Source organism: Neophocaena asiaeorientalis, unplaced genomic scaffold, assembly GCF_003031525.2.
Source record: "Neophocaena asiaeorientalis asiaeorientalis breed wild unplaced genomic scaffold, Neophocaena_asiaeorientalis_V1.1 scaffold477, whole genome shotgun sequence".
NCBI classification, from domain to species: domain Eukaryota; kingdom Metazoa; phylum Chordata; class Mammalia; order Artiodactyla; family Phocoenidae; genus Neophocaena; species Neophocaena asiaeorientalis.
Window position 1 is genome coordinate 931,436 of NW_020172630.1, and position 20,205 is coordinate 951,640.

General features: G+C 34.7%; 1 protein-coding gene across 1 annotated transcript in view; it reads right to left on the reverse strand.

Annotated features, from left to right (window-relative positions):
• The window catches only part of SPATA17 (spermatogenesis associated 17), a 184,994-nt gene that overhangs the window by 152,949 nt on the left and 11,840 nt on the right, over window positions 1-20,205 (reverse strand). The window contains exons 2-3 of the mRNA XM_024739215.1: window positions 7,085-7,174; window positions 5,221-5,302 (exon numbers count right to left, since the gene is read on the reverse strand). Of these exons, the coding sequence (XP_024594983.1) occupies window positions 5,221-5,302; window positions 7,085-7,174 (172 nt within the window). The remainder of the gene's footprint in view (window positions 1-5,220; window positions 5,303-7,084; window positions 7,175-20,205) is intronic.

Sequence of the window (20,205 nt, forward strand, 5' to 3'; positions counted from 1 at the left end):
ACGGTGGGCATGGGAGTGAAACTATCAAGTTTAGGTTCGAGTCAAGAGATTTTCTGAAGGACAATGCAAAGTATTTGATGACTGATAAGGGAGAGGGGGTGGGGAAAAGAAGGTGGTGGGGAGTCAGGGATGACTGTGGGTTTCCAGCTGAACGGTTGTACCATTTACCTGAATAAAGGAATAGAGAAGGAGGAACAGATTGGGGCTATCTGAGGGACCTCCAGAGAAGACCTTTAGTATGTACTTAGCATATGGATCTGCAGGGATCAGGAACTGAGGCCCATCATCTAATCACCCTGAGCCTCCATGTCTCCGCCTACAAAATGAAGAGACAACACCTGCACGTTCGACTTGACAGACTGTTACTGGAAAATATGAAACAATGAATGTAAAACATGTGTTTAAACAAGAAAGTCCTTTAGGGCTTCCCTGGTGGTGCAGTGGTTGAGAGTCCGCCTGCCGATGCAGGGGACACGGGTTCGTGCCCCGGTCCGGGAGGATCCCACATGCCGCGGAGCGGCTGCGCCCGTGAGCCATGGCTGCTGAGCCTGCGCGTCTGGAGCCTGTGCTCCGCAACGGGAGAGGCCACAACAGTGAGAGGCCCGCGTACCGCGCAAAAAAAAAAAAAAGCAAGTCCTTTAAAAATGTAGGAAGTTATTTTATTAAAGTCACATTCAGCTCCTTACCAACCTGCCGCTGCGCCTCAAATACTCTGAGCCATCTAGATCAACATCCTCACCATTTCCTGTTACACCACGCTCATTCCCAGTTTCAGACCTTCATTCACGCAGTTCCTAACCGAAATGGCCTTCCCTCTCCCCAGGCTATAGTCTACTGATGCCCCGAGGTTCAGTGCAAGTCTCACCTCTTAAACTTTTGGAGGTAACATTAACTTCTCACCTGAGCGCTTATTACTTGCCTGTGTGTGTTTGGTGGGGGTAGTGCCTTTTAAATTGACTTTCCTTTTTAATTAATTTATTTAATAGATAATATATTCACAGTGTTTAAAATTCAAAAGCTACCAAAGAGCTTACAGTAAAAAGTCTACTTCCTACGCTTATTCCTCAAGTTCTCTTCCCCCCAGGCAGTTAATAACATCAGTTTTTGGTGATCCTTCCCCAGACAAGCAAATTAAAATCAGTGGCTTTCAGATTATGCTCTGGTGGCTCAGATGACAACAGAGGCCACAGGGAAAGAGACCAAGCAGTTCTGTTTCTTCTGATTCCAAAATAGCTGCACTGATTGTACTTATTTTACATACAGGGCTAAAAATTTTGCTAAATTTTAGTAACAGCAACTGTTACTAAAGTTTTAAAATTGCTAACTATACCATTCATTTTGTAGTCTAATATATACTATATGGCATTATTATTATTATTGTATTCATATACAGCTGTTAGGCAAAAACAAAAATTTATGCAGAATAAATTTGGAAATGGTGGTTTAAATAATTACTATAGGACTATGTGTTCTCAGCCCTAAAATCTGAGCTCTGAGAAATTACACTGAGGGTGTGTGGGGATGATAAGAGGAGAGGTGTAAGCAGAAAAAGAGAAAAAACAGAGTAAATATTCCACATGCCTGGGAAAGAGCAGGGCGTTAGCTTTTGTAATAAGAAAATACGACACTGGGCATTCTTATTGCTCCTGGGAGGTGGCTAAAACTCTAGGGATAAACTTGGTGGCAGCTGTGGAAGAGACAGGATTCTAAGCACTAGGGAAGATATCAGCTTTGGCAAAAATTCCCTTTCCCTTTATGTGGCCCAGTAGCCATGGAATCCTCCAAGGATGAATCCTGAAGGATCAAACACACACATGAGCTTGGACAATAGACATCTTACGAATGAAGACCCGACAAAAGTAAGAATCTCTGCTATGTTGGCACCACTTAAGTCTCACAGGACTTCTGTATAAACCAGAGAAGGGAAATCTCCAATAATGACTGAGATTGAACTGCCTATCAAACCTATATATAAGGGTTTTGGAATAAAACCAAATTGGGTTTGAACTTTTCTCCACTTATCACTAACAGTGTATCCTTGGGGAAGCAACTATCTCTGAGCCTAAAATTCGTCGTCTGTTAAATGGTGATAGTATTCACAGGACTGGTATAAGACTTTAGTTGGTGTATACATTAAGTATACAAAATGCTTAGTGCAATATTTCACTTTCAGTAGTCAACCAGTAAATGTCAGCTATTTTAATCTCATTCAATAATTATGTACTGAGATCAGATTACGTTATTTATTGAATCCCTATGTGCATTCAATGGAAAAAAACAGGTAAATAAATAAAACAGACCTGTTCTGAAATACCTTACAGATTAATAGATTTAAAAACCATCGAGAACCAATCTAACTGAGGAAAATCTCCATTTTTAATTGTTTTCAAGAGCCCAAAGATAATTAGATGCAAATCTGGAGAATAACTTGGCGATGATGCTGAGCAATACTCTTTTTGATCAAACCTAGTTGAGACACTAAAGTAACAAACAATTTTCTTGGGTGGCTCATTGCTTGAACTTTTAAAGATAGTTTTTCAGCAACTCCAACACCATTAGAACAAATATAGATTCCAAAGTTAAATATTTTGACAATAGTCACTGAAATGTATACACTTTAATATGTTTGATTAAAAGGAGGTGTCAATTCATAACCATCTGAATGGTGGCTGTGAGCAGAAATAGCAGCAATGAAAGTTAAGTCATAATGTTCATGGAATGACATATACATAAGTATACTCTCCTGTCTTGTCTACACAAAGATATAGATCTCCAACCACTAATGAATAATAATAAACAATAGGGCTAAAAATGCTCATTACTCCATAGAAAACAGCTTAATTTTTGATCATCCTGTTTAAAGTAATCTGATTCTATTAAAAACTGACTTGAAGGAGCTCCTACTGGCCAAATCTAGGAAAATTTTAGCACCAAATCAATTAGTGATAATTTATTATAACCCATTAAATAAAATAGGAATTCATGAGTTAAAACTGATGAAAGAAAGAAAGAAAAAGAAACAGAAAGGAAGGAGGAAAGAAAGGAAGGAAGAAAGAGGAAAAAAGGTTCTTTCTTATGCTAAAGTGCTAACAAGTATAAACAGAAGAAATGACAAAATTAGAAAATCACTATTTGACAAATATGATAATAATTGATTCTGGTAAGATTCATCATTAGATGCTAAACCTAGGGTAAAAATTTTTGATGAGGAAGAAGGTATATACCCAGTCTTAAAACATTGCCTCACAATATAAAAATAGCAAGTCTACAGTGTAAGTGTGTTAAATTATCAAATTTAGCGTTAACTGCCACGCAACAAACTGACAGTATATGGTTCCTAACATGATGTATTGAGATATATTTCTAGAAAAAAGGCATAACCTCAATCTAACAATGACGAAACATAACCAAACCAAAACTGAGGAAGAATCTGAAAAATAGTCTATATTCTTCAAAAATATCAAGGTCATGAAAAGCAAAGACAGACCAAACATATTAAAGGTGACTAAAGAAAAACAACAGCTAGGTACAACGTGAAATCCTGGTTTTTACCCTGGAAAAGATGTTTTTGCTATAAATGACATTATGGGAAAATCAGTGAAACGTGAATAGCGTCTAAAGATTAGATAATAGTATCGTACAGATGTCAGTTTCCTGATTCTGATCATTTTAATATGGTTATGTAGAAAATATCCACTGATGAATTGAGAGGAAAGAGGCACCACTTCTGCAACTTTGTCTCAAATAATTAAAAATAACCATAGAAAAAAGACCAAAAATAAGTATAGGGGGTAAAAGAAAATTATAAAGTAAATTTGTTCACTTTAGTGAAGAAATCTGTGTAAAGAATATAGGGGAATTCTTTGTACTATTTTTGCAACTTTTCTGTAAATCTGAAATTATTTCAAAACTTAAAAATTACTTTTTAAATAGTCTAAAATGTCAATGATGTAAGAGATTTGTGTTCTAGACAAGAAAACTCATGCTAACAATTAACAGAATTAATGAAAGATACTTTAAGTTTGTTGCAGACATGTAAGTGGGCTATTCAGCCAGTTAAATTAAAAGAATAAATTTTTCTTTGGTTTTGGTAGATTTTTAAAATCTTAAGTGACATATTAATTAAGAGGGAACGTATAGTATTAAAATACGAGCTTAATTTGAGAGAATCATGTTATTTAGAGAAGTTATCACTAAAATGGGTTCCCCTGTAGGGACATCAGATCTGCTTTATAAGAGCATCACAGTGATTTTAAACCTAACTGTAAGAGAGACCCAATACTTGTAAAAAGTTCGTGCCAGCATTTAAAAAAAAATACTTTATTTATTTCATTAAATCTAAAGTATTAGGCTCTTCCTCCAAGCAGTCCCTGTATTTTATTAACATGTTTTAAACTTTTCTTGCCAAAGGTGAACTCTTATCATTTAGTTGTCTACTTATTTTTTTTCTTTTCCTTCTCTATATCTTTTAATTTCACTTAGATGCCTCTAATAAAGAATAAATTAAGAACAAATTTAAACTATTATAGTAGAAAATAGTAACAAATCAGAAAATTTGTGAAGTAGGCAAATGATTATAAACCTCCTCATTTTGTATCAAAAATTATTTTTTTCTTAATTTCTGAAATCATTAAACTGAAGTATAAGTTGGCATGTTATCTCATACTTCTGCAAGTCTGTCAGTGGATATAGATGATTGTGTTGTGCTATATTTATTAAGGCAATCTTCAAAAATCCCAAGAGTCAATTATAGGAAATGATAAGTAGCACAGAGAGAAATTATCTTACATTTTTATTTTGTAGAATTAATTTGGGGCACTTCAACCAATGTTTATTGACAGTGCAACGGGCCAGGGATTGGTCTAAATGTTGGTGGACCAAAGATGAACAAGCTACAGTGATTATTCTGAAAGAGCTCACCGTCTAGAAAATAGAGACTCTTCAACAAATAATACATACAAATGCATATGCTGTGAACGGTACTTTAACAAAAATAAAATATCTAGTATAGTTCGGGTATAAAGAAATGAGTCATCAATTCTCCATGGAAAAATCAGCAAAGGCTTCTGAGAAGAATTCTCATTCTAAAAATTAAATCCAATTTTGTTCTCACATAAATATTATCAATAACTTCAAAACTACATGTAAATGTGACTAAAGTGAATTAGTTACAACAAATTTAATAATTCAAGTGCCAACATATATAAATTTTATATTTACCTTCACAATTAGTTGATAATGTTGTCTGCCTAAGTAACCTCTCCATCGTTTCTGAATAATTGTTGCTACTCTGTGTAAGTACCTGGGTGAAAAATATGCTTATTATTATGCTTTCATTGAAACAATGATATATCTTCAATTTTTGCTTAGAATATTCCTTTTCACAATTCAAGAAATCAAATTCAAAGCCGAGTTTACATGTACTTTTAAAGACAGTATGAAGGTTCCCAAAAAACCTAAAAATATGACCTAACTAAAAAAACTAAAAACTACTATATGATCCAGCAATCCATTCCTGGGTATATATATCCAAATAAAACAAAAACATTAATTTGAAAAGATACATGTACCCCAATATCCAATAGCAGCATTCTTTATAATTACCAAGATATGGAAGCAGCCTGTATGTCCATCAACAGATGAATGGATAAAGAAGATATTTTTATATATACATATATATACACACACACATATATATATGTATATATATATGTACACACACACACACACACACACACACACACACACAATGGAATACTGCTCAGCTACAAAAAAGAATGAAATTTTGCCATTTTCAACAACACGGGGTATTATGCCTAGGGAAATTAGTCAGACAGAGAAAACCAAATACTATATGTTATCACTTATATGTGGCATCTAAAAAATAAAACAAACTAGTGAATATAACAATAAAGAAGCAGACGCGCAGATATAGAGAATGAACTAGTAGTTACCAGTGGGGTGATGGAAGAGGAAGGTAATAGATAGAGGTAGGGTATTAAGAGATACTACTCTGTAAAAAATAAATAAGCTAAAAGGATATATTGTACAGCACAGGGAATATAGCCAATGTTTTGTAACTATAAATGTAATATAATCTATAAAAATTTTGAATCGCTATTAATATGAAACTAATATTGTAAATTACTTCAATAAAAATAAATAAGTCAAGAGAAAATTAAAAAGAAAGAAGAATGCAATGAAATATTGAAATATATTTTTTAAAAGACTATGTAAAACAGGTCATAGTGACATGTTAAGAAATAAGCCAGGCACTATTGATATGAATCGCTATAAGTACCTTGAAATAATTTGTGAGGTCAAGAAACACTTCCCTTTTTCATTCTCATATTACTCAGTCTATCTTAGCTAAAGTCATTTTAGTCTGCTGAATTAAAAAATACTCTCTGCTCCCATGTTCCTATTTGGTATAGTGGCCAAATGAGAACCGTCATCTTCATGCTTTTATTTGCATGTCTGGCTCCTACTAGTAAATACTAGTAAATATAAGTATAACCCCTAGCTGACCATCTGAGTTAATTACGGATTAGTCATATTCTTCCAGGGCAATATTTTTCAGAATTGATGAGAAACTGAGGGAAATTTGAGCACTGAAGAAAAAGTGGAAACAGTTAAGATAGGGATCAACTGCAGTCTCTGTAATCAGAATGACATCATTTTGGTGTCATTTGTCTTTATTTACCAACACGTTGGAGAGGACTGGAATAGCTTCTTTTTGTTTTGTTTTGTTTTTCTTCCTTACCAGTCAATAAGTTCATTGCTATAAAAATACAAGTCCAATAATTTGTCACATCCTATGGAACTTGAAGAAAATAGTCTGATCAAGTATATTTATGACATTGAGAATTTTTAAAAGAGATATGGTCAACATCATTTAGTTTCTTTATATGTGAGAAAATATGACCAAAAAGAGTTATGTCTTTAAAGGACATCATATAATTTATTAACTTCATTACAAGTAAAATAAAAAATTATTTGCAATAAGAACCACATTAATAAATTACATTTTCTAAGGAGTATATTTTTATGATATATCTGAGGTTCCATGACAAAATCAATATACCTGATATATGCTCGAACTTGACATCCTCGAAACCAGCTCTGGATTTTAACTGCTGCATCATTCTCCGTTTTTCGAAACACATCTACAACGCTAAAAAGAAATTTTTTAAAGCATTTCATTAGTGACTAATATAATTCTAAAGCAAATCAACCTGTTAAACTTAATTTTTAATTTCTTTGAAAATGATAATTATAATTCAAATGTCATTTTAAATAAAATTAAAATACTAAAGTAACTACTCCAGAAATTATAAGCTATGTTTCAAAAATTAACCTTTCTCTAAGAGGCCATGTGCTTTCAACAGCTTTACTTTTTTTAAATTTTATAATCACCTATTTGCAACTAATTAATTCACCAGTGGTTTTTATAAGGAAATTTAAAAAGCAATGTGCTATTTTGTCATCATTTTAAAAACATAATTATTTGAATTTACTGTTTAAATGCCACTACACATATTATGAAAGATTAAAATCACTGCATATTTCACTTACTATATCAGTTAAATGAATTGCCTCTAAGTAAAATGCATCCATCATTTTACCTGTTCTAGATAGAGTTCTTAGAACATGTATTTCAGTTAAAGGAGGCAGGGGCCAGGGCCATAGGCCTTATAAAGAGATAAGAAATTCAGTCTTTAGATTTTACTGACTTATAGGAAGAAAAGGTTTAGTCAGGACAGATCTCCATCTTAATTTTTTCAGTCATTACAATTCTCCCTCTCCATCCCCATCTGATAAAGTCATGTTGCTTAGGGCAATTACTGTAGACCACAGAGTAATTTCTCTCCTAGAAGGCTGGCTGGCATTTAGCACTTCATGTTTGCTGAATGAATAAAGAATTGCTAGTCACTTATTTTTTACTTTTTAAAAAATTCTCTCAAGAATTGTGTTTTCTTAGGCTATTTTTTTGTTTTCATTGTACGTTAAATATATAGATTTCATTAAATTTATATAATTAGAACAAAAATAGAATGGGAAAAATATTTCAAACAATATTATGAAGTTGGCTGAGAAAGCAAACAGGATTAGCAATTAAACTGTCAGTGACAAATAGTTAAAGAAGTAAATAGACAGATTATCTACTAGATAAGCAGGAAAGAGAGTTAGTTACCTAGAAAGCCTGACTGAAAAGGACCTACAAAAGCAGAGAGAGGAACAAAAATTATGCATCAAGTCAGTGACCCAGATGTGAAAAAGAGTAGTGGTGAGAAATCGCACAGATCAGTAAGGTTGCATAAAGGGTAGCAGAAGTGAAGAACAAACTGTAAAAACTACACAAGAGAATTGTCACTCACTTTACCAGATAATGGAAGGCACCATGATAAGATTATCGTATGATGCAATAAAATTAGCTGGAAATAACTGTGTGAGGACACACTAGACAATTAGAAGAAAAGAAAGTTTCGTTATTGCTGTATGTTTGCCCTTCAGGTATAAAATAATAGCAGAAACATGTATAAACCGTATTCTTGGCTCAAATTATTAGACTGCATGTGGGAGAGACAACAGCTTAAAGTCCCTTCCTCCATGGAGCCTTCCATGAGGCCTTTCCATTACACACGCTCATAGCTCTTCATAACATTTAACACAATCATATGTAATTGTTTAATGAGGGTCTTTCCACTAAACTTTAAGATGCAAAAGGCAGTCATCTTGTCTATTTTGTCCCACATGACTCTCTCAGTGGGTCCAGAGAGATAATGGATGTTATGCCTAACACTCAACCTTTGTCCTCCCAGAGCTGCTTCCTCTGGGGGACTGCATGTCACCTGCCACATTTTATCTCTGTGAAGAATGCCATTTGCAAGCTCCCTCACTACACCTTTCACTGCATGGACATCTCTCCCCATTTTAGGATGACAGAGTTGTTGAGAACCCAACAGGAACCCCCATGCTCTTAGTAACTTGAGTCCTGGGGTGATTATGGGTAATAGACAGGCAGATCTCTGAATGAACCTGTTGAAAGAAGTAGAGAAAAGAATAATAATATCTTAAACAAATTAATATGTTATGTGCTAGCACTGTTCCTAGCATTTACATACCACTGAGTTAACTCACATATAATCCTTTCACATCTCGATGAAGTAAATAAATATGCCCATTTGACAGCAGAAGATACTGAGGCAGAGGGAAGTGTAGCTATATGCCCAAGGTCACACATTGGTGGGTGTCAGAGCGGAGATTTGATTCTAGGTAGTCTAGCTCTCAAGGCTGCATTCCTAACCATCACTTCCCCCGAAGAGGAAGAGGAACGATGAGAACAGAAGGGAGGGAAGTAAAAGGGAAGAAAAAGCAAGGTAAAAAGGGCAAGAGGAAAAATGCACGTAAGCCATTTCCAAATATAATATTGAAATTGTGTGGCATAAAATAGCACCAATCTCCTAATAACAATAAATAAAGATGAAGATGTGGAAAAACATCAACATCTATAGCAAAAAACAAAAATTTCTCACTATACCGAGTACTGTGAGAATGCAGTACAATAGGCACTCGTGTATATGGCCAGAAGGAAACAATTTGGTCTTTGAACACATACAAAAAACCTTCATTTATAAGAGTTTCAAAAGTCACACAACTTCAGGAATGTTCATTAGAAGTGCATACACATACACATGGTAGTAAAACTATAATGGGAATGATAAAACACAAATTTCAGGACAGACGTGCAGTAAATTTCTAAGATCTGTCATGTCTTCATAAACTAGGAATGCCATAAACGGGAAAACCAAAGACTTTGTGCTGTGGTCACTATATTTGAGGGAAAGAAAAGAAACTTTGAAAAAATTAAACAACCCAGTTGAAAAGCAGCAAAACACAGGCAATTTACAGAAAAGAAAATACAAGCAATTTACACTTCTAAAAGCCTCTGACCTGGGTTCTGGGTATATTTGCACTTTTGAGATCTATAGCAAACCATCTTGTGAGTGCCGATGTGTATTTCAGGAAAAATGACACTGAAACAAACAAGGTCCTTAAAATTTCAGAAAACAAGGCCCTTTAGTCAAGAAGCTTAAGTTAGGGATTGATGAATGGTTACCAATGTTAAATTTTACTGTCAAATGTCATCACTGTTCCAAAAAAGGTAAGCACATTTAGAATTTCGTTCTGAACAGTTAACTGATAGATGTTACTTCCACAAAAGATGTGAATTTGCTGCTTCTGCAAGGCAATGTGAAAGAGGAAGTATTACCATTATGTATTCAATACATTTATTTATGGGATTTTGGTACAATGTACATTGAAAAACATGTGAAATACTGAAGAAACTAACAAATAGCATTAAAGTGTCTTTAATAAAAGATCTTTTATAAAATGTTGTTTTAAAAAAGCACCAAAAGACACTCAAGATGAGTCAGGAATTTTTTAATGATGTATCATTGTACTATTAAAGTAACAGAAACAACCTAAATAAGCAAGAGATGGACTACAGTACATCCATAAAATGGAAAACTATTTTGTCCGTACAAAAAATTAAGGGGATCAATGTCTTCACATAGACAAAACATGTTGTAATGGGAAAAAAAAGGAAGATACAGTACAATACATGATCCCATATTTATAAAAAACAATTTTAACTACATGAGTATGTGAATATAGGCACAGAAAAAGTCTTGCTTTGTACAAATAAGGTTATTAAAAGTGGTTGCCTTTAGGAAATAAAATTTGAAAGGAGAAATTTACTTTATTAACTTCTGAATTTGGCAAATTATTTTATAAGAGCTGTGTAATACGTTGTAATTAATTTTTTTTTAAATTTGTAATGAATAAACTAACACAATCCCTTAGAAAAATAGGAACACATTTTCAAGTTTAAGGGAAATATTAGACTTATCTAGGCATTAAACCCTAAGGAATTTGACCATTTAATATAACATGAACTATGGCCTAACCTAGTTAAAATATTAGGATAGTGGCCAGCACTTTTGCTTTGCGGAAAGACCTTAGCTCAAATTCTAACTGTGTCACTTACTGGTTGGATTACCTTAAGCAAGTTTTTTAATCCAAAATTCAGTTTCTTCTGTAAAATTTCAACAACAGTGTATCATGGGTATGTTTGTTGGCATATCACAAAGAAACTGGAAGACTGGTAAGTAATATGTTTTCAATAAATGATAATGATAATTACTACATTTTTACATAATAATGGGCAACTATGTAGATTGCAGGAAGAAAACAATACCAGTCTGTCAACATCTTATTCATTAATTCAAAAAGATTTATTATATGTAAACTATGTGTTAGTATGGCATTTAATTATTATTGAATAAATCTGACATGTAACATTTTGTTAAGCTTAAGGTATACAGCTTATTACATAGATACATTTATATATTGTAATATGATTGACAATATAGTGATATTTATCATATTACATAATTATAATACAATATTATTGTCTATATTTATTATATGAATTAGATCTCTATGGCTTATTTACTACTCATTACACATTTGTACCCTTAAACACCATCATTCTTAGCTACCCCCCTCCTCTGGTAACCACCATTTACTCTGTTTTTTATGGGTTTAATTTTTTCAGATTCCACATATAAATGATCTAATATAGCACTTGTCTTTCTGTCTGACTTACCTCACTTAGCATAATGTACTCAAGGTCCATCTATGTTGTCACAAATGGGAAGATATCTTCCTTTCTTACGGCTGAATAATATTCCATTATGCATATGTACCACATCTTTTTTACCCATTCATCCATTTATGGGCATTTGGGTTGTTTTCAAATCTTGGCTATCATAAATAATGCTGCAGTAAATGTGGAGTGCATATATCTTGTCAAAATCCTGTAGTCATTTCTTTTGGGTATATACCCAAAAGTGGAATAGCTGGATCATATGGTAGATCTATTTTTAATTTTTTGAGGAATCTTCACATTGTTTGCCATACTGGTTGGACTAATTTACATTCACCAACAACATACAGAGGTTCTCTTTTCACTACATCCTTGACAGAACCTGTTGTCTCTTGTCTTCTTGATGACAGCCATTTTAACAGATGGGAGATGATATCTCATGGTGGTTTTTGTTTGCATTTCCCTTATGATTAGTCATGTTGAGCATCTTTTCAATATAGTCCTTGTACCCCAGGGATAAATCCCACTTGGACATAGTGTCTAATCCTTTCAATGTGTTCTTGAATTCAGTTTACTAATATTTTGATGAGAATTTTTCCATCTATGTTCATGAGGGATATTGGTCTACAGTTTTCCTTTCTTGTATCCTTATCTAGTCTTGGTATCAAAATAATGCTGGGCTTTGTGGAATGAGTTTGGAAGTGTTCCTCAACATTTTGGAAAAATTTGAGGAGGACTGGTGTTCATACTTCTTTAAATGTTAGGTAGAATTCTCAAGTGAAACCATCTGGTCCTGGAATTTTCTGTGTTAGAAGTTTTAAAATTACCAATTCAATCTCTTTACTTGTCATTGTCTGTCCATATTTGCTATTTTTTTCTGATTTAATCTTGGCAAGTTGTTAGCTTCTAGAAATGTATCCATTTCTTCTACATTATATAATTTTTTGGCATAGAATTGTTCAACAGTAGTCTCTTGATTCTATGTAGTTCTGTAGCATCAGTTGTAGTATCTCCTCTTTCATTTCTAATTTTATTTATTTGAGTCGTCTTTTTGTCTTAGGCTAGCCAAAGGTTTTTCAATTTTGCTTATCTTTTCGAAGAACCAGCTCTTAGTTTTGTTGATCCTTTCTATGCTTTTGTGGTCTCTATTTCATTTATTTCCATTCTGATCCTTGTTATTTCCTTCTTTCTGCTAACTTTGAGCTTAATTTGTTCTTCTTCTAGTTCCTTGAGGAGTAAAGTTAGGTTGTTCACTTGAGATGCAATTTCTTAATAAATATATTTATTGCTGTAAACTTTCCTCTCAGAACTGCTTTTGCTGCATCCTGCAATATTTGATATGTGTTATTTTCATTTGTTGAGACAACTTTTTATTTCCCTTTGATTTCTCTTTTGATCCAATGGTTGTCTAGAAATGTGATGTTTTCACATATTTGTAGACCTTCTCACTTTTCCCTTATTGATTTCTAGCTTCACACGATTGTTGTCAAAGAAAATAGATGATATGATTTCAATCTTTTAAATTTGCTAAGATCTTCTTTTGTGGCCTATCATACAATCTGTTCTGGAGAATGTTCTATGTGTACTTGAGAAGAATGTGCATTCTACTGCTGTTGGATGGAATGTTCTGTATATGTCTCATAAATTCTTTCCTTATAAAGTGTTGTTCAATTCCAACGTTGCCTTGTTGATTTTCTGTCTGGACAATCTATCCATTACTAATAGTGGAGTATTAAATGCTCTTACATTTTTAGTGTTATTGTCTATTGTATTGCCTTTCTGAGTTTTCTTGCAGCTCACTGAATTCCCTCACAACACCTGTTTTATATTCTTTATTATTTAGATTGCAATATTCCATGTCTTTGGGTTTGACTGCTGGAAAATTGTCATTTTCTTTTTGTACTACCATATTACCACGACTGTTCATGGTGTCTGGAAAGTACCTCTGTTGCTGCTTTTTCTTTTTTTTTTTTTTGGCTGTATTTGAAGTAGCAAATGCCTTTCTTATTTGGTAAGGCTTAATTTACTTTGATTCTAACAATTCTACAGATTTATAATTAGGAGTCTTCCTTTTGTTTTCCAGAAGGTGGCGCTACAAATACAGGTTTTGTGTTCCTCTTCCTGGAGCTGACTTGCCCCTAAGGTTGGGAGCACACACACAAAAATAAAGCAAAGGTGGTGGCAAAGCCTGGAGAGGTGTGTACTTACTACTTGGGACTTTGAGTGTGTCTACAGCTTGGTAGAAAGGTTCTTAATTGGGGTGGGGGTGAGGGGCGGGGGTGTCCCAGATGTCCATGGGCAGTCCTGTTGCCTCCTGGGGCAGACAGAACATGACTTCCTTTAGTTCTTGTGGTCTGCCTACTTCCCTGTCCTTCATCTCCCTCAGTCACTGAGTGTCTCAGAGAGAGCAACTGGTCCCTCGAGTTGCAACACGTGTGGCTGGGCAGACCCTCACTCACCGCCTTCATCCTCCACCTCCTCTTCCAGAAAGGTTGTGCCGGCTCACTGACAGGCTGGCCTCTGCCTTCTCTGCCATCACTCTTCTGCTGCCACCATATCTGACGCCACTTCCCTTGTTCTGCTGCCTCCTCTGCCATCTAATCCATCCACTTTCAGGTGCACAAATGGATGGATATCCCAGGTGTCCTCGTATGCTGTACAGAGGTGCTTTCTTTCTTTCTTTCTCTTTCTTTCTTTCTTCCTTTCTTTCTTTCTTTTTTTTCTGGTTATGGATGTCTGATTAGTTTTAAATCAAAGTGGAGAGAAAAAAGGAACAACTTATGCTGCCACGATGCTACCGTCACTTTTAGCATGCCATTTAAGCCCAAGATGTATACGTGACATATTCTGTGCTCTCAAGCTTACAAACTATTGGGTGGGCCAAAATGTGCCTTCAGTTTTTTAAGTAAAAATAAAAGACACATTTTTCATTTTCACCAAGAACTTTACTGAACAACGTAGTCACCCTTTTGTTCCACTACCTTCTGCCATTTTTCAGGCAACTTCATAATTCCATCTTCCCAAAACTTTTTATCTTTTTGAGCAAAGAACTGTTCCAGGTGCCTTTTAGAGTCTTCCAGGGAATTGAAATTTTTTCCATTAAGAGAATTTTGTAAAGACCAAAATAAATGGAAATCCGAAGGTGCAATGTCTGGTAAATATGGTGGATGAGTCAGAACTTCCCAGCCAAGCTGTAACAGTTTTTGCCTGGTCATCAAAGAAACATGTGGTCTTACGTTATCCTAATGGAAGATTATGTGTTTTCTGTCGACTCATTCTGGAAGCTTTTCGTCGAGTGCCGCTCTCAGTTCGTCTAACTGGGAGCAGTACTTGTTGGAATTAATCGTTTGGTTTTCTGGAAGGAGCTCATAATAGAGGACTCCCTTCTAATCCCATCATATACACCACAACCCCATCTTTGGATGAAGACCAGCCTTTGGTGTGGTTGGTGGTGGTGGTTCATTTTGCTTGCCCCACGATCTCTTCCATTCCACAGTATTGTGTCCACTTTTCATCACCCGTCACAAATTGTTTTAAAAACGGAACGTTTTCAGTAAAGAATCACGTGCGGAAATATGGTCAAGAAGGTTTTTTCACTTAACTTATGTGGAACCCAAACATCAAAGCGATTCACACAACCAAGCTGGTGCAAAAGATTTTCAACGCTTGATTTGGATATTTTGAGTATGTTGGCTATCTGCTGTGTGACATAACATTGATTGTTCTCAATTATTGTTTCAATTTGATCACTATCAACTTCAACTGTCCTACCTGACTGTGGAGCATCGTCCAGCGAGAAATCTCCAGCACGAAACTTTGCAAACCACTTTTGATACATTCGATCAGTCACAGCACCTTCTGCACAAATCTTTTTTTGCGTTTCAGTTGCATTTTACCTTTCTTGAAATGATAAAGCATAATATACTGAAAATGTTGCTTTTTTTCTTCCATCTTCAATATTAAAATGGCTGCACAAAAATTCACCAATTTTGATGTTTTTTTAAATGCATGCTGATATGACAGCTGTCACATACAATCTAACAGAATTGTTTCGAATGAAGCTAAAGACAACTAAGCGCTACTACAGCCATCTTATGGAAAAAATGAAAGAACCTTTTGGCCCACCCAATAATAGAACTGAAAAATAATAGCAACAGTAAATAAAATTATGCGAAAAGTGAAATACTGTATGAGAAAAGTAAAATACCATGTCAGAAGGAAAGATCTGGAAAATTCAGAAGTAGAAAAGTTTTTTTCCATTTGTTTTTTTAGGAAATAATGAGTAGGGAAAGATGGGAGCCAAAGGAAGCATTTTGAGTAGGCTCTCAGACGATGGGCAACTCTCCTGATCTGTATATCTAAAACATCTTAACGCCTGTGCCGAGATATTCCTCAGGCACTTCAAATTCAACATATCTAAAATAACTCCTCTCATCCCTCCTCCACACACACCCATCCTCTATTCTCTCTTAGAACAGCTCTTTTCTGCAAGCCATTTCTCATGAAAGACAATATGATTCACCCAACTGCTCAAATCAAAAACTGTAAAACCAATTCTTTGCATTAGTTCATGTGTTCATATTTTTAAGATTAGTTACTTGCAAAAGCATTGTTTCCTAGACACTAGTCTTTTATTCTACTCTATCCTTCAAGCTATTGTTTGAATGGTCTTTCTAAAACATGAATCTAATCAAGTCCATTTTTTTCTAAAATCCTTTCATGGCAACCCCACAAAACACCCCAAGTCTTCTGAATGAAGTCTAAAGCCTTGAGATTTCAAAGTCCTCCCAGCTCAGGCTCAGACTTAATCTCCCATGTCTTCTTTTACCATTTCAATCCTATGATAGAGCCGTTCTACCCTTACAGTTCACAGAACAGGCCCTGTGCTCTCTTGCCCTCAAACTATCACAAAACTACGCCCTCTTCTTGAACTGACTTTTGCAACTTCCAGAGAGATGTATCTTTAGAGTACCCTGGAATTTCTTCTATATACTAATTATAACATTTATCTTCTTGAGAGGCTCACCTTTTATTCATATCTGTATCCCAACATGTACTAAAGTATCTGATACATAGGAGGAGCTAAACTAATGTTCGTGGAAGGATGGAAGAAAGAAAGAAAAGAAGGAAGAAAGGAAGAAAAGAAGGAAGATATGATAAGTAATAGCTGAAGCCAAGGCAGAAGGTAAAGTTCTTAACGGTTCTCAGAATTTTGTGTATAATATTAAGGGATATTAGACTCCCTCAATATCACATTGTGGCACTGGCACCACACATCTCCAAAGTTTAACAGACTCTGGGTCAAAAAAATTTATAGTGAAAGGTGTTAAATAAGGGGAAAAAAAAAACAAAAAGGCCCAAGTATAAGAGACAAGTATTTTGCAGTTCATTAGACGTTAATGGAAAGGCATCAGGAAAGGGAGATCATGATTAAACAGTGTCAAATGCCATGAAAAAGTCATGAAAACAAGGCCACTGTTTCAAGGGGTTACAGGGTTAGAAGGAATCTTTCATTTTTCTTTTATCATTTTATCCTAGCCAATAATAAGATATTCTAGTGCAGGATATAAAATGTCACTTAGGGCAAAAATAGAAAAGATAAAGCAACGCAATGTCTAGTAGAGCAGGCAATTCAAAGAAGATAGAGTATAAAGAAGATAAGGAAAGAAACATTTATTGAAAGAGGCTGATGTAAAGTCAAATTCATGATAATGAGATAAAATGGTTTCTCATGGTTATTTAACCCTTTTTATCATTAATTTAATATAACTATAGTAGACCTGTTTTTCAGTTTTAAATATACAGTTGACCCTTGAATAATGTGGGTGTTACGGGATTTTTACAGTCAAAAATCCATGTATAATTTTACAGTCAACCCCCATATCTGCAGTTCCACATCCATGGATTCAACCAACTGGGGATTGTGTAGCACTGCAGAATGTATTTGTTGAAAACAATCTGAGTATAAGTGGACTCAGCCAGTTCAAACCCATGTTGTTCAAGGGTCAACTATGCTCTATTTAAATTACTGAAAACATTCTTCTGTCCTTCACCAGGAGCAATCAACAACTGACTATCTTTGCAAAGGAGGGAGAAAAAATACAGAGTATACAGATATGCCTACTACTTCTTTTCAACTAGCGTATTAGTTTGAACTTATGCCTTACTTATAATTGTCATAAGAAATACAGAAGATAAGCAATCAAATTACCTGTCCTGAGTTTATGTTTCTTTTAACTCTCCTGGTAATAATGCTAACATATAATACCTAGTCAAAAGGAAGATGAAATCATTTCTTTTTGGAGTTATTAAAAATCTCTGGGATTTTTTTAACAGTTATATAAATAAAAGCATACTATGACACTAATAAGAACCATACATTAAATTAAAGGGACATACTTTAAAATAACTAGTAGTTAACTAGAACTGCTAAGTTTCAAGTTATGTGCTGAAATTTGACATCTATAAACATTTTTCTGTTGCCATTTTTTTAACTGCTTAAAAATGAAATTACAGATACTTGGGTTGCCACTGGGATGCTGCATACTCATACAATATGTCATGAACTGCTAGACATTTTATGTTTAAAATGAAAAATGTGGGTAACACTTTATTTTAATGATATATTAATTAGTTCCAAATTACAATGGAAATCCTATAGCAGTGAATAAAACATGACATCTACCTGAATTTAAAATAAATTTATTATCATCAGCATTAACACAGTGAATCCTAAGTGAATTAATAATGATGAAAGACCAAAAGTATTACCAGGAATGTAATAAAACATCAAGAAAAAGCTGGAAGTTTCTAGTCCTTTCATCATCAGTTAGAAGTATTATAACAGTAATGTGCACATACGTAATTAGTGGCCAGAAAATAACTGACCATAAATAAAAATGAAAAAATGTGTGGTTAAGTATTTTTCCAGTAATATGCAAAAAATATGCATTTTACACATCAAAATACTATGCTTAGTCTGACCTTAGCTACTAAATAAATACTAGATTAAAAACCCAATACGCTTTCCTTTTCATTATCATATAACTTGTAGCTATTTTAGACACTAGGAATAAAATTCCGATAGTAGCTGTCCTGTGTTATAAGACATATTGATGTGTAAAATGATTACTTTTTTCCATATCATTTCACTATTAGGTCTTAAAGGATTTCAAGCTCCTTAAAGGCAGGAATTATGCTTATTTTCTACTTTGGGCTCTGATCATCACCCATGTTACTAATAAGAGGTCAATAACTACTTGATGATGAGAAATACGACATTTTAGAAGGTAGAAGCCATGCTTTGCTTTTCATTAATAGCTCTCGTTATTATTATTACTTCACAGTTCAATGAATCATGGGTTGCCAATACATAAGCATTAGATCATCAAGTAGGGATTATCATAGTTTGTCATGTAGATTTATACTGTTACTGTACTTTTAAAATATTTCCTATTTGCTTTTCTTCATCTTCCTTCTCACTTCTCTTCACTTCATTTCCTGAACAAGTAAGTCCTAAAGAAATCAGCAGTGGGCAAGAAAAGCAAAGATCTGTGCTGGGGGTGGGAGGATGGCGAGGACCCCATGGCTCAGCATGGGGTATAACAGCCTGTGCGGGGTAAGGTGGGCATCCACATGGCGGGGGGGAGACCCCTGGGGTAGGTTGTCCCAGTCTGAGTAAGGAGAGTATTCCCATGGAGAGGCCTGGCTTTAGGGTGTTGAGGAAAGGTAAAGGAAAGGTACACATGGGAGGGCAGCCAGACAGGGAATCAGAGCCCAAGAGTGATGAAAAGAGTACCCAAGTTGGCTGGGAGGTGATAGTTCAGCACAGAGAGGAAGACCTCACACAGGGTGGAAAGTGGTATACCTAAAAGAAAAAGCAGCTGTGGTGACAGGAGTTTGATTACATACAGAGGGATTGGCCAAATAAGTGAATATATTAAAAATAAAAGAAAAGGGAAAATAACTAGAATGAACTCTGTAGTGCTGGATTTGAAATAGAGTTGTCAATGTAAACTCATGGATTTCAACATCTACATGGACGGATGAATGGATAGATACATAGATAAAGTATAGATGTAAACTCTGTGCAAATGCATATATACACATATTTCCTAGCTCTGTCCACTTGAGAGGGCTTGAGAACAGCAACACCCAATGGTACAGGCATCTACTAAAAGAAACAAGAGGTCCTTGAAGAAATGGATAACTCCAGGGCTGGGGCAGAAAGAGTAAAAGCTTAGCCTCAACTTTTTTGTGTCAGAAAGCAGGAGAGTATTACCATGATCAGGACACAGAAGGAAGCTTTTAGTGGCTTCCATTAGACAAATCTGGGACAATGTTAGCATGAACATAAATAAGAGCAATGGATTTTAACCCATTGACTAAAATAGGAACATATGAGTCCATAACGATATAAATAAGAAAATATTTAAATAAATTGAAAATTAGAAGAGGGACAACTTCAAACGACTTGCTTTTAAAAAACACCTGTTAGATACAAAGGAAAAAAGAACATCATAGTGAAGAAG